General features: G+C 68.1%; 1 protein-coding gene across 1 annotated transcript in view; it reads right to left on the bottom strand.

Moving 5' to 3' along the window:
* Positions 1-13,643, bottom strand: part of ZNF469 (zinc finger protein 469) — a 39,985-nt gene continuing 26,342 nt past the window's right edge. The window contains exon 3 of the mRNA XM_047711722.1: positions 1-12,797. Within this exon, the coding sequence (XP_047567678.1) occupies positions 1,387-12,714 (11,328 nt within the window). The 5' untranslated portion in view covers positions 12,715-12,797 and the 3' untranslated portion in view covers positions 1-1,386. The remainder of the gene's footprint in view (positions 12,798-13,643) is intronic.

A 13,643-nucleotide genomic window follows, 5' to 3' on the forward strand; every position in this document is an offset into this window, starting at 1 on the left:
AAATACTGAGGATATATTTGACAGGATGTGTTCACCATGACTCGCACAGAACAACCTCAGAGTCCCGTGTCTCATTCATCAGCACTAAAGGCGGTCTGAGCGCACGCAGCACCTTTGAGAAAGGGAATTTGGGCCCATTTGGTCTCTTTCAAAATATCAAAATAAAAACTTTTGACACACACATTGCACCCAAGGTAAAAAAGTGAAAACAAAACAAAACAAAACAACAAACCAATAGAAAGATGCAAACTACAAACCTCAGACATACCTAAGGACAGAAGGAGACCTCGCCCACCCTCCCGCCCCGTTGGAAGACAGGACATGCACGATGACCCCTGGATCATGTCAGTGCACGAGACGCCTCCAGGATCAGGCCACAGCGCCATGCCCCGGCCTGCAGTGCCCCACTTGGCTGCTCTGACCACGGACCACCACCCTGGGGCTGGGGCCAGCCAGTGGCCAGGGGAGCCAGTGAAGGACTCATCGGGGCCGCCGGTGTCCGTGGGCCTTCGTGCGCCTCCCCAGCTGGGCTCCCCGCCCAATGCTCCAGATGAAACGCACCAAGGAAGACTGAATTCACATTACGACATGAAATAGCACCAGAAATTCAGAGTAAAATTGCTGATACTTGCAGCGGAGAGCTCCTTGTGGGAGGAAGTCTCTAGAAAGGCATCAGCAGAGGCCGGGGGCTGGGGAGGGAGAGCGGGTGGCGGGAGCTGGTTGGTGAGCAGCTTTTCTCTGAGTTCCTAACGGGAACTCGATCCCCAGGGGTCAAGGTGCGCTAGAGACCGGCGTTTCCGTGAGCAGCACGGACAGCGGCCATCGCCACTCGGCAGTCAGAGAAGCCTGGCGCGCCCTGGGAACCTGGGGCCTCACGAACAGCTCTTCCAGGGGACAGCCCTGCCTCCGCATGTGGCTTCTAAGCCCTTCCAGCAACAGCAGCAAGACTAAGGGGAGCCTGCCGTGACCTGAGTGCAGGCGGCCTTGGCTCACTTCCCTGCCAGATGACATGGAGGGGGGGGGCCCCGTGCAAACCGTCGGGTGAGTCATCTGCGGAGTTCTGCGCCTGGGCAACAGGGTGCACGGGGTGGGGGGCAGGGTCGGCTCTCTCTGAGTTCTTGGTACCGAGAAAAGAGCTACATGGTCTCCAAGGGGCTCACCCTCACCTTCCATCTAGAAAGGCACTGCTGTCCACCCAGGCCCCGCTCAGAGTATCACAGTCTCGGCCCTAACACTGGACGCCGAGTGCTTGTGCAAAGTCAGGCGGACCGCCATGTGGCCCCCGTCAGACGCCCTCAGAGGTCTGAGGCCCATCAGCACAGATAGGAGCCCCCAGTGCTGGGCTGTTCCGAGCCCTGCTCCCAGGTACTCACTCATGGCCGTGAACTACTCGGGAGGGTCCTTCTTTAACGGGATCTTGAAGCTGGTCAATCTCTGCCCGAAGAGCTGGCTGAGGAGGTCGTTCTGGGACGCGGCAGTCCGGCAGGCACGGCGGTCAGCCGGTTCAGCACCGTGGACAGCTCTGTCCCTCTTCCGGGGTCTGTGCAGGGGTCTCCCCTGGGGGCAGGCCTTGCCCTGTCCCTCCTTGCTGCGTCTGCAGTCCCCATGGGTGTGTCCGGGGCCCGCCTGCCGTTGCTCTGACGGCTGGGGTGGCATCGGGCTGCTCTGGTTACTGGGCCTGGCCTTGGTGGGGAGCACACGGCTGGGCGTCGCCTGTTTTCGGGGGGCCCGGGGGGGCTTGTCAGGGACCAAGTGGACTCTCCCCAAGCTCCCCACACTCTCACTCCTGCTTGGCCCTAGGGCCCGGCCCTTCCTCTTCTTCTCGATGACCTCCCCATCCTCCTTGGTGCCCAGGCTCCCTCGGGAACCCTGGTCACCGGCTTCCCTTGGCCCCTTGGGAGAACTTTTGGCTCGAGGAGGGTGCTTGTCTGGGGCAGGGCTCTGGCTTGGGCAGTTGGGCTTGGCTGGGGTGGTGGCCGTCTCACTCTGGAGCTGCCCGCTGGCTGGCTGGGGCTGGCTGCCACCTGCTGTCTTGCTGCCATGCCGTGGGCCTCCACTGCCCTGGGTGCTGGGGCTCGGCTTGGCTTTGAGGGTGGTAGGCTCAGTGTCATGGGTCAGCTCTGTGGGTGTCAGACTGGCCACGACCTTCTTCGGTTGTACCGGGAACCTGGGGGCTTTGCTGGGGGTGGGCACAGCCGACCTGTCCTTTGATGAACTCTGGCAACCCCAAGGCTTGACCGCACTGCCCTTGTGGGAGGGTCCCCCTGTACCTCCTTCCGGCACCGTGTGGCCTGTGGACACCTGCTTCTCCTTCTGGGGCAGGGACGGGGCTTCCAGGCAAAGGTCAGGGGTACTCGGGGTCCTGCGTTTCCCTGAGAATGGGCCAGTTGCCCTTTTCCCCTCTCCATCTTGGCCTCTGGCCCCGGGCCGGGGCACAGACCCCCCCAGCGGGAGAGCCTGCTGGAGAGAAGGCCCAGGGCTGCCTGGAGAAGCCTCACCTGCGGACCTCCCCAGGGCTCCGCCTGGCTTGCGGCCACCTTGGCCATCAGCGGAGGCCCCCGGGAAAGGAGACAGAGCCGGGGGCAGAGGCTCCTGGAGGTCAGAGGGCACGTCGCCCCCTGTGCCCGGGTGGCCGACGGGGTCTACAGGCCTCTCTGGGATCCCGGGCTGCCCCTTGGTGGTGCCAGGCGCTGCTTCTGGGCAGGGCTGGAGCAGGGCTGGGAGCGACCCCTCGCTCCGGAGCGGGCTGCAGCCCCAGGACATAGGCCCCCGGGGGCCGGGCCCCGCGGGGCCGTTGGGCGCGGCCACCCGGCGCCGCTTGCTGGGCAGCGCGCCCTCGCGGGCCGGCGCCTTGGGGCCGGGGGCGCCGGGCCTGCGCACGCGGCGGAAGGCGAAGGGCGGCTGCGCCCCGCCCCGGTGCTTGCGCATGTGCCGCTCGAACTGCTCCTTCCTGGCGAAGGTGTAGTTGCAGGCGCTGCACACGAGCGACCGCCGGCTGACGCGCGTGACGTGCGCACACAGCTCGCAGGCGTAGAGCGCCGTGTGCGGCAGCTCCAGCGTTCCCCGCGCGCCGTGCGCCCCGCCCAGGTGCGCGCGCAGCTGCTCGTGCTCGGGATACACGCGCGGGCAGCGCGGGCACAGGTAGACGCGCTGCGGGCTGTGCACCGCCAGGTGGCGCTGCAGCTTGAAGGGCTTCGGGAAGCGCTTGCCGCAGTGGTGGCAGTCGCGCGAGGGGTCCTCGCAGGCCGGGGGCGCGCGGCCGGCCCGGGGCGGCGGGGAGCGGCCGGCGCGCGTCTGGGCAGAGCCGCGGGGAGGAGGGGACTTCCCGCAGGCCGCGGGGCCGCTGCTGCCCGCCGAGGCCCCGTCCGGCGTCGGGGTGCGCTCCTGCCCGGGGCGGGCGGCCGCGGGTCTCGCGCTCTCCCTCGGCGACCCTCTCCCGGCCCCGGGCTGCGGCCCCGACGCCTCCCCGGGGCGCCCGTCGGCCGGGAAGCGCCCGCCCCCGCGGGGTCCGGACGTCTGCCCCGCGCCGCCGCCCAGGACGCGTGCGCCCCGCGGGTCGGCGCCCCAGTCCCCGAGGGGCCCCAGCGCCGGCCCCTTGCGGGCGAACCGCAGCGCGTGCTCCCGCAGGTGCTCGTTGTACATCCAGACGTCGGCGGCCGCGCGCCCGCACATGCCGCAGGCCCAGCGGCCCGGCCCGCTCTGCGCGTGCTTCTCCTGCAGGTGCGCCCGCAGCCGCTCCCGGGAGCCGAACCTGCGCGCCACGCACAGGTAGCAGGTGGGCGGCGGCGCGGGGCTGTGCGCCAGCTTGTGCAGGTCCAGCTCGCCCAGGCCGCGGAAGCGCTGGAAGCACACCTTGCACTTGTAGGACGCCCTCCCGGCCTTGGCTTGCCGGTCCCGGACCGGCGCTCCCCCGGCCCCGGCGGCCCCCGGGCTCTGCGGCTCCTGGGGGATCGCCGTGGCCGCGAAGTCTAAGGAGCCCGTGCTGAGGACACCCCCGGGGTCGTCCTGGGGCGTCAGGAAGCACAGGTCCTGCTCGTCCAGCTTGGTGCGGAGCATCTCCAGGTCCATGGCGGCCCCGGGGGGCCCGCTGTCGTAGCGTTCTTGCTCCAGGTCGGGGGGCTCTGGGCTCAGGTCTCCTAGAGAAGAGGCCACCCCTTCAGCTGGGACCTGCAGGTCCAGGTCTCGCCAAGACGCGGGAACCTTGTGCAGCTCGGGAATGTTCTCTGACCCCCAGTCCTCCGTGTGGCGGGGGGGCAGGTCCTCTGCACAGTCCACCCCGGGGTAGGTCTCCAGGGTCCACAGGCTGGGGCTGGGGGCCCAGGGGTCAATGCCCGGCACCTTGCTGCTCAGGAAGCCCTCCAGCAGGAAGGACTCCGGCAGACCGGCGGTCTCCTCACCCCACGGGTCCTCGTGGGAGAGGCAGAGAGAGCCCGAGTCGCTGAGGTCCGTGGACAGGCCAGCCGAGCCCAGCTCCACACGGCCCCCCACCTCGCTGAGGGGCTCCAGCGGGGGCGGGGCCTTCGGCTTTTTATAGCGCTTCCCATAGACTCGGGGGTTCTTCTTCTCTGTCAAACGGTCGCCCAGAGGGAAGAGCTGCGAAAAGGAGGCTTCATCATCAAACACGCTCAGAGGCTCCCGGAGACCTGGGCTGGGGGCTCCTGGAGCAGCGCCCTCACGTGCCGGGACCCCGACCTGCACTTCTGGGTTGTGCAGGGGGCTCTGGGAGCAGCTGCTGCTGGCGCCTCCGGCGGATGCATGTGTCTCCTGAGGGCCCCGGGGGCTCGAGGAGGGCCCAGGCCCCTCCCTGACTCCTTGTCCTGACCCACTGTCCACTTCTCTGCAGTACCCTGCAGGTTCGGCCCCGGCTGCCCATGCCGGCTCTTTGTGGACGTCCGATGTTCTGGCCTCCCTGGGCCCCCAGCAGCCCCTGGCCAGGGCTGCCTTCTGTCCCCTGGGCCCGTCCCCAGGCGGCGCCCACCCTACCCCCTCCCCATGGGTCATCCAATCCTGGAGTGACTTCTGTGCGGGTGTCTCCTCCAGATCTGTGTCCACCGTATTCTCCATCACCCCGGGCCAGCAGGTGTTGGCATCCGGCTTGGCCTGCACTGAGAAGTGGCTGCCGGGAGGCCCCGGGGGACTGGCAGTTGCTGTGGACAGACTCCGGCGGCTTCTGCCGGAAATCACACCGGGACTGACCGGAGGACCCCTCGCCTCCCGGAACCTCCTCGCTCTTGGCTTTCTCCCCTTTTCCTGCGACTTCCCCTCCACCTTGATGGGGACATCCACGGGCGCCCTGCCCCGCCGCTGGCTGCTTCCTTTGTCTCCCTGTTTGGGACACCGCTTATCCCTCACCAGCGGGGCCTGTTTCCTGGGCTCTGCCTGCCTCATGTCCTCTCCCGGCTTGCCCGGACCTGGGGGATGAGGTTCCCGGCTGGGGGAACAGCCCAGGGTGCCCCCCGCACTGAGTCCCCTGGCTGTCTGCGGGCCTGACTCATCCTCAGGAGCCTCTGTACCCTGGTCAGGATGCAGCCCAGTGGCACGGCCAGGGCCATTCAGCACCTGGCTGGACTTCTCCTTCCCAGGTGCCCGGCGGCTCCTCTTTCCGGGGGGCTGGCATGCTGGAGGCTGGGGGCCAGGTGGGACGGGGGGGCCCCTGTGCAGACCATGCTTCCGGGCTCTGTGGCGGCTCAGGCCCGGCCTGGAGCGGAAGGAGGCCGCGCACACTTCACAGGTCACTGGCCGCCCGCTGGAGGCTCTGTCCTCCTGGGGGGCATTTTCTGTGGACACAGCCTTCTGTCTGGTGCCCTGTGGACTCTGGGGTGTGCAGTGAACAGTTCTGAGGCTCTGGGGAGAGCTAGGTCTGGAGTCCTGGGCTGTGCTGCTGGGAGACGTGGTCCTGCCCCGGGGGATCTCCGGGGACTGGCAGGGGACGGCGAGGTTGCTGGTGTCAGCTCCAGGGGCCGTCGTGGCGCCAGAGCGGCCAGCCCCTGCCTTGCCTTCCTGGCAGGCACAGGACTCTGGCCCTGTGACCCCCCATGTGGAAGGGTTGGTGGGCACAGCAGTGACACCCTGGCCTTGCCTGTCGCCTGGAGGGTCTGGGGAGGCAGGGCCAGGGGGCCTCCTGCTGGGGCTGTGGTGGGGTGGGGCTCCCCAGCCGTGCTGGTCTGGATGGTCGACCCCAGGGCCTCTTTCTGCCCCTGTGCCATCTGCGGTGGGAACGTCAGTCCCAGCAGGGGTGCTCATGGTGACTCTTGGGGAGCTGGGCCTCACGGGGGGAGAACTGGTGACACAGACAGGAGAGCTCCTTGGCTTCTCCTCTCTGGAACCTTCTAGAGGTCCTGACACGCTGCCTTCACGGTGGTCCTGCCCCCAGGCTGGAGTGGAGACACTGATGCAGCCAGGCCGGCCCAAGGGAGGGTTCTGCAGGGGGCTGTGGTCCCCCAGGAGGGGGCTTTCCTTGAAACCACAGGGGCTTGTCCTCGAAGATGGGGGAGTTGCTGCAGGTGGCCCAGCCCCAGCATCTGTGGCGGCCGGGCTGCAGTCAGCCCTTCGTGAAGGGGGCCCGGCAGGAGAAGGGGGTGGGAGGGGCTGCGGGCTGTCAGGATCCCCGCAGGCTGGCGGTGCTGGGAGCAGCCCCCCCAGCTCGCCTGAAGGTCCCCTGGGAGGGCCTTCCAGGGGCAGATGCTCCAGGCCGCGGGGAATGGGAGTGGCTGCAGAAGCGGGAGGGGGGACACAGGTGGTCAGCTCCCTGATGGGGCAAGCCGGGTTGTCCCCAGTGAGCAGCAGCTGCTTCTCTAGGCCCGGGCTGGCCGCCTTCTCGGAGGTCCGGGCTTCAGGCCCATTTCGGACATGGGCCACTGCCAAGGCTGGAACCAAAGTTTCTGCATCACAAGAGGTAGGGCTTTGGGCGGCCCAGGCCTCTTTCCGAAGGCCTACGAACTGGATGTTTCCCTGGAGCTGTCCCCCTAGCTGGTCTGCCTCCCTGGCCAGCCCGGCCAGGGCAGTCTCAGGACTGGCACTGACCGTGAAGAGGCTATCCAGCCCCAGCAGATCCCCCCAGTTATCTGGCTGCTGTCTGCCTGCTTTGCCTCGGTCCTCGGGCTCCCCAGCCTTGCCGAGGGGGTCCAGGTGTCCATCAGCCTCAGGTTGCAGCTGACATCTGGCCGCTGCGGGGACGTCCTGGGGGGTGCTGTGGGCCATGTCCCCACCTTCCGCACTGACCCCTTCCAGAGACCCAGGGCTTGGGGTCCCAGCGGACGGGCACCCCTGTGAGCCCAGGGTGTCCTCTTCACTCCCAGCCGCTCTGGCCACCAGGAGCTGCAGCTGACGGAGGGGGCTTGCGGCTGGGTCCTGGGGCCTCCCGCCAGGACTGGTGTTGGACGTGCAGGCGGGACTCGGGGAGGCCCCCACGGGAACAAACTCCTCATCACCCTTAAGGCCAGGGCCCCCCACAGCAGAGTGGGGCGGGCCTGCTTGGCTCACAGAGCATTCTCCGGGCGCGTCGCTATGACTGGCATCACAGGACGGGGCGGCCCCCTGAGAGGCCAAGCTGGGCTCCAGGTGGGCTAGTGGGTGGCCAGATGCTTCCAGCTCGGGGGGTTCTTGGCCGGGCCCTCCTGCCTGTGTGCAGGGAAGGGGCGGCAGGGCGTGGCTTGGATGCATCTTGGCAGCCTCATTATTTTGGAGGAGTAAAGGCTCACGGCTTGGGCTGCACCTTGCTAAGCGTCTCATGTCCCGTGGAGGCTTGAACGGCTCTCCAGAGCTGGGGCAAGAGACATCTGCGTGGACCCCGCAGTCCCCTTTGGCCTCGGGGGGGCCTGTCTCCAAGACTCTGGCTCTCTGTACTGCTTGGAAGCTGCGGTCGGCCCCACTGAGGCTTTTGGGGGTCCCAGATGCCCCGTCTGCATGCACACAGGGGGAGAGGGCTGCTTCTCCTGGGTGGGGTGAGGGCCGCTCCTCCTGGGGACTCCCCAGGCCCCCTTCCGTGGTGGCCACTGCTGTTTCTGCCCCTTCTGGGTGTGGAGTCAACACCCCAAGGCCGGTGAGGTTGGCCTCGGAGAAGGCGTCCCTGGGGGGCGAGGCGGCCTGGCGGGTGGGCAGAGGGGCCCCTGTGCCCACCTGCCCAGCTGCGCACGGCAGTTCTGGGGCCCCGGACACCCCTTTACTCTGCAGCTGAGTCTCTAACTCAGCGACCAGCCTTTTGATTTCCAGTTCATCTTCGGACAGGCTGCCCATAGAAGCGATGCCACATTCGCTGACCTTGCCAGGCAGAGGGGAAGGGCTGGCGGCCTCTGCCGCTTCCCCGGGGCGTCTCCTACTGAAGGCCTTCTCCCCCAAGAGGTCGGGAAGGTGACTCACATGGCTGGCCAGCACTGGGGCCTCCTCCAGCAGCGACCAGCCCTTGTCAGGCAGAAGCAGGGAGTATGGCGGCTCTAACTGGGGTTTCCTTGGGGGAGGATCAGCGCACAGCGGCGGGGGGTGGGTGTCTCCACTTCCCTGCCGGCTGCGGTAGGTGGGTGGGTCAAGCCGGTCTGCAGGTAGCCCCGGGAAGAGCGGTGTGGACTCCAGGGTCAGTGGGGGTCCAGCTTTGTCGGGGCCCCTGTGGACCGCGTAGGGTGGACTCCTCGGTGGTTTTGGCTCAAGGGCACTGGCGTGTAAACCGTCCTGGGACCGGCATGCGCCCCTGGCAGCCGGAGTGTCTGGTGCTAAGGGCTTGGAGTAGAGGCCTTCTTGGAGACAACCAGGCAGGTCTTCGGGTCCGAGGAACAATTTGCTGGGGGGACTGCTGTAGGGCTGGGCCCCCTTTCTGGCAAGTGGAACCCCCACTGGGTCTCCATTAAGAAGAGCAGGGCCACAGCCAAGATCAGGGATCTTCAAAAACAGGGCGCCAGATTCAAGGGCGGAGGTGTGGGCCGCGTGAGCGACGGGCGCCAGCAGCTCTCCTGATGGGTAGGGGTCCTCTCTGTCCTGGGAGGTGGGTGGCTCTGTGCACCGGGCAGCGCCTGGCAGACTCCCACGGGACAGCGGGGGGATCCCTCTGCCCGGCTCTGGGGCTGGGGACCGGGGGCTTCCCTCCCCACAGGAGGCTGGAGAAGAGCTTGGAGCCTCTCTGGGGAGTTCGGTGGCACTTGGCGGTCGCTCCTCAGCAGGTCTGGGGTTCTTGGTCTCCGGGGGGGAGTCCAGGGCTGGATGATTCTCCTCTGGGGGCCCGACACTGGCTGGAACCTGCAGGAGATGCTTGGAGCCTCTCTCCTCGGGGCCTGGGCAAGGGCTGCCTGGCTCCTCGGGGCTGGGGGAGGCCCTGACCTTTGTGGCTTCCTGCCTCCCGACCGTCCTGGCTTTCTGTGGCCCTCTGTCCTCCTCGGGGCCCGGGGCCACATCGGCTTCCTTCTGCTTCGTGCCTCGGTGCCGCCGGCCGCAGCCCTGGCGGGGCCGCCCTCGGAGGCAGGAGCCACGCGGCCGTGAGCCGTCCTCCTCCTCAGACTCGGAGACACAGGTGAGCTCTCGGAGGCCCTGCTCAGCACTGCTGGGCGCCTGCCTCGCCGGGGCCGGAGGGAAGCGCCCGCCTGGGCAGCGCTGCCGTGACCGCCCCTGGGCCTTGTTCTTCTGCTGCACGATTTTGTGGATGAGCTCCTTGTTCCAGGTGCCGGCCCGGGGCTTCCTCCTCCTGGAGCCCTTCCCCGGGGACAGGCGGAGGCGTGACGAGCTCCTGGTCTCCACGGGGAGGGCCCGGCGGCTGGGATCGGCGGGGCTCCTGGGGGCCTGGGTCCTGAGGTCCCGGGGGCGGGATGGGGGTGCCTCCGCCCCATGGCCTTTCCTCCTCGGCCTCAGGCGAGCGGCTCTGGGGCCCTTCCGGCTATCGGTGGAGCTGGAGGTGTCCAGCCCTTTCTGGAACAACTTGAACTGTTTCCCTCTCCTCTGCTGGCTGGCCGGGCCAGCCCCACCTGCCTCTGTGGGCCCAGGGCCCAGGGAGCGGGTTTTGGGCTGGCTGCGGGCTGGGCAGCCCCCATTCCCAGGGCGGGGGAGCTGGGGCTCCAGAGGGGCGGCCTCGCCCAGGAGCGGGTGCTGGGCTTTGTTCTCTGGCACGGTCCCCATCTTGGTCTTGGGGGGCTGCCCAGCACCAGGCCCTCTGGGGCCAGAAGGCTCCTCGTCAGTGAAGACATCGATGAAGCTGCTGTCGATCTCGGGGTTGTCCGACTGGTACCCCAGACCGTTGAGCGCCTCGGTGATGAGGCTGTCCAGCTTGGCGTCGTCCTCAGGGTCCAGGTCTGTGGCAGGGAGGGGGAAGGGGGCAGTGGCCAGGCTGGGCAGGAAGCTGGTCCTCAGGGGGTCCTCTTTGCTGTCAGCCCGGAGGTCCCCACTGAGCAGGAAGGGGACCGTCTTGGTGTGGCTGAGCAGGCTCAGGTTCCCGCTGGCTGGCACTTTGGGGGCAGCGGGGGGGTCAGGGGGGCCCGGGGGCTGCGGGGGGCCGTCCTTGGCCCTGGCCAGCAGCGCGCGGCAGAACTGCCGGTGCCCCAGGAAGGCGGCCAGGCTGCTGTAGTTCTGGTCACACTGCCTGCAGGTGAGCAACACGTCCAGCTGGTCCAGGCTCGCACTGCTCAGGGGGAAGTGGTGGGCCGGGTAGGGGGGTGGCTCCCGGGGGAAGCCCTCCAGCCTGGCCTCGGGGGCTGAGCCCGAGAAGGGGGCCTCCTCCAGGCATTTGAAAGGGCCCTCGGGCCCCAGCCCTTCTGCGGGGAAAGGGAAGTCTCCGATGGGCTCTGGCTGGTAGTGCGTGGGCACGGCGTGTGGGGGCTCAGGGGACGGGTAGGGGCTGCTGGTCTCCGGGGGGCGAGCAGGGGCGTGGAAGAGGCTGGGGGGCCCGAGGGGGCCGGACCCCTGGCTCTCCTCCGAGCCGGGGTTGGCTGGGCTGCCGGGCAGCGGGGACAGCGAGGAGCAGGAGCTGCTACCGGCCGTGTTGGTGGCCGGCGAGGGCAGCGGGGACCCGCAGGGAGAGGCGCCCACGGCCCGGGGGGGGGGCAGGCTGGGGGCTGCCCGGGGTGAGACTTGGGACTGGGCCACCCCAAAGAACAGGGGCTGGGCTCCGGAGTCCTTCAGCCCATTGTAGGCAAACAGGCCAGGGGAGCTGCCCCCGTGCTGACCTGGGCTGTTTCTCAGGACTGCCGGCTTCTCCCCAGGTCCGGGGGTCTTGCCAGCAGCACCCAGGGCTCCCTGGCTGCCGCCCTGCCACTCGGGGGCCCCTGCGGGGAAAGGCAGCTGGCTCAGCACCTCCATGCGCTGTGGGCCAGGCCCGGTGGCTGGGAGCACCTGGGGCCAGGGCAGTGGGGGGCTCCGGGGGAGGCCAAGGCGCTGGCCTAGGTTGGCCTGGCCTTCGAAGAAGGCATTCCCGGCAGGGGCTGGGGGGCCCAGGGGAGGTGTGGGGTAAGGGGCTGCGGCAGGGTCCCACAGTGGGGGCATTCTGGTGGGCAGGGGCCCTGGGGCGGCCAGCTCTGTGTCTAGAGGCCCCGGGCTGGTCCCCACTCCGCTGGCCCCGGGCCTTCCATAGGGCTGTCCAGGAAAGTGCCTCTGGGACAGAGAGTTTGGGGGCCCCCTGGGGCTCCCCAGTCTGTCGTCCTGGGCCAAAAGCAGTCTCTCAGGCAGGGCTTGGGTCAGGCTCTTGTGCAAACTGTCCGGAAAGGTGGCCGTGCTCTCTGAGAAAGGGCTGGGGGCTGGGGGAGCAGCACCAGGTTGCGGGGGAGCACAGCCGAGGTCACTGGGGGCATCAAGGCTGGGCCGGCCCGGGTAGCAGGGTGGGGGCTGGGGAGTGGGCTGGGTGGGCAGGGGGTAGGTGGTGCCTGTGCCCACCGCGTCTTCTGGCCATGCTCCCCTGGGCTGGCAGAAGGCAAACACCAGCGCTCTTTCCCCATACGTGGGCGGGGACCTATCCTCGGTGAAGGGTTTCGGGCCGGGCCCGTGCAGTGCCTGGAGGGGGTACGGGAAGGAGGCCACCCCGGGGCCATCCCCTTTGGGAAAAGGCTCTGGCTTGGCAGCAGGGACCCCAAGTCTAGCACCTGGGAAGCCGTTCCCAACAGCGGGAGGCCAGCTGTCAGCACCCCCGGCCTGGAGTTCCGAGTAGGAGGCCGGCTGGCAGGGACCGGCGCTGCTGCCCGGGGGGAGCCTGAGGGGCGGGGGCCCAGAGGTGGCCTTTTGTGAGGTATGGTTGCTGGAGGTAAAGCTGGAGGGAGTCTCCTGGAAGCACCTTTGGAAACTGAGCTCTTTTGGGGTTGGTGGGGCCTTCGCCTCTGGGGGCCCGGGGTCCTCGCCCTGTGGGCCCTCAGGAGTCTTGTCCAGAGTGTGTCTGGCCCTGGGGCCAGCGATGCTCCGATTGTACAGCTGCTGGGGGCTGCCGTCGGCCCTGCTGGACTGCTGTGTGAGAGCCTGCGCCGGGCTCCTCCCGGGAGTGCCCTGCGGGCTGTCCCCCCTCCCTGCGAGGCTGCTCAAGGACTCGGCTCTCAGGAGGGGCGCCTTGGGCTCCTCCTCCCTGGCCTGCCACAGCTGGGACTCTGGAGGCTCCCCCACCCAGGCTCTGCTGCCCGTGGCCTTGGTGGTCCTGCTGGCTGGGGCGCCATCCTCGCTGGGGGGCTGGGAGGGCCCCCCTGGGCCACCAGCTGTTTGGCAGGGCTGCGGGTCTCGGGTCATGGCTGGGGGCGGTGCTCGGCGGGGCTGCTCCCCGGGCATGGCCCCTCCGTCTGGGCGCTGGGAGGACGTGGTGGTCCAAGGGGGCCCCTGGGGAAGCCTGTTCTCATGGTCCTGAATGGAGCCTGCAAGGAAAGCACACGGTGAGTCAGGGGGCCACAGGGGAGCCCCTGCGCTCAGGGGAGGCTTCCTTTTGGGAGGGAGAAGAGCCCTGGCCACCCTCAAACCAGCCTTGCCAGGTGCTAGCTGGGCCACGAGTGGAAGGACCCCGTGTGCCATGTAAACTCCCAGACTGGACCCCCCCATGGCAGGGATGACGGGCACCTAGGTGTAATTGGCATGGCCTGAGATAAAACCAGGGGCGAGCAGGGGACCACCCAGGGAGGAGGACGGGGCCACCTTCACATGCCTGGAGCTGTGGGAAGGGAGGAGGTGAGTCTGTCCCTGGCGTGGCTGACCCTGCCCAGGGGGCCCACTGGTCAGCTCCCGCAGGGCGGGCCTGCGTGTGGATTTCTAGGCAGTGCCAGGCTCTGGGGGCACTCCCTCCCTGTGCGTGGACACCTGCCCAGGGGCCGCCCCACTGAGGAGGGGCGTTGTGTTTGACTGGAGCACAAGAACCCCTCGCTCTCCTGGGAGGTGCCACGCCCACTCCCAGGGGTCCCCCCACAACCCATCACCCTCCTAAGTGGCAGCCTTACCCTCCCCCAACCTGGCTGGCTGCCTGGGGCCCGTCCTCCACTCTCCTTTCTCTCTTGGGACCAGGAGACCTTAGAGCAAAGTCTCATGGGAGATGTTTGTCAAATGAATACATGATGGTAACAGCAGCATTGAGCTCCCTCCGAGCTCTGCTGTGGGCCGGGGCACTGGACACTTCCCATCAGTTCCTCCTGTTTTCGCACTGGCTCGGGAGGCTGGAACTGTTACGCCCAGCCCTGGCTGATGGGCAAGGAGCGGAGATAGGGGCCTCACAG

Source organism: Lutra lutra, chromosome 17, assembly GCF_902655055.1.
Source record: "Lutra lutra chromosome 17, mLutLut1.2, whole genome shotgun sequence".
Classification (NCBI taxonomy): Eukaryota; Metazoa; Chordata; class Mammalia; order Carnivora; family Mustelidae; genus Lutra; species Lutra lutra.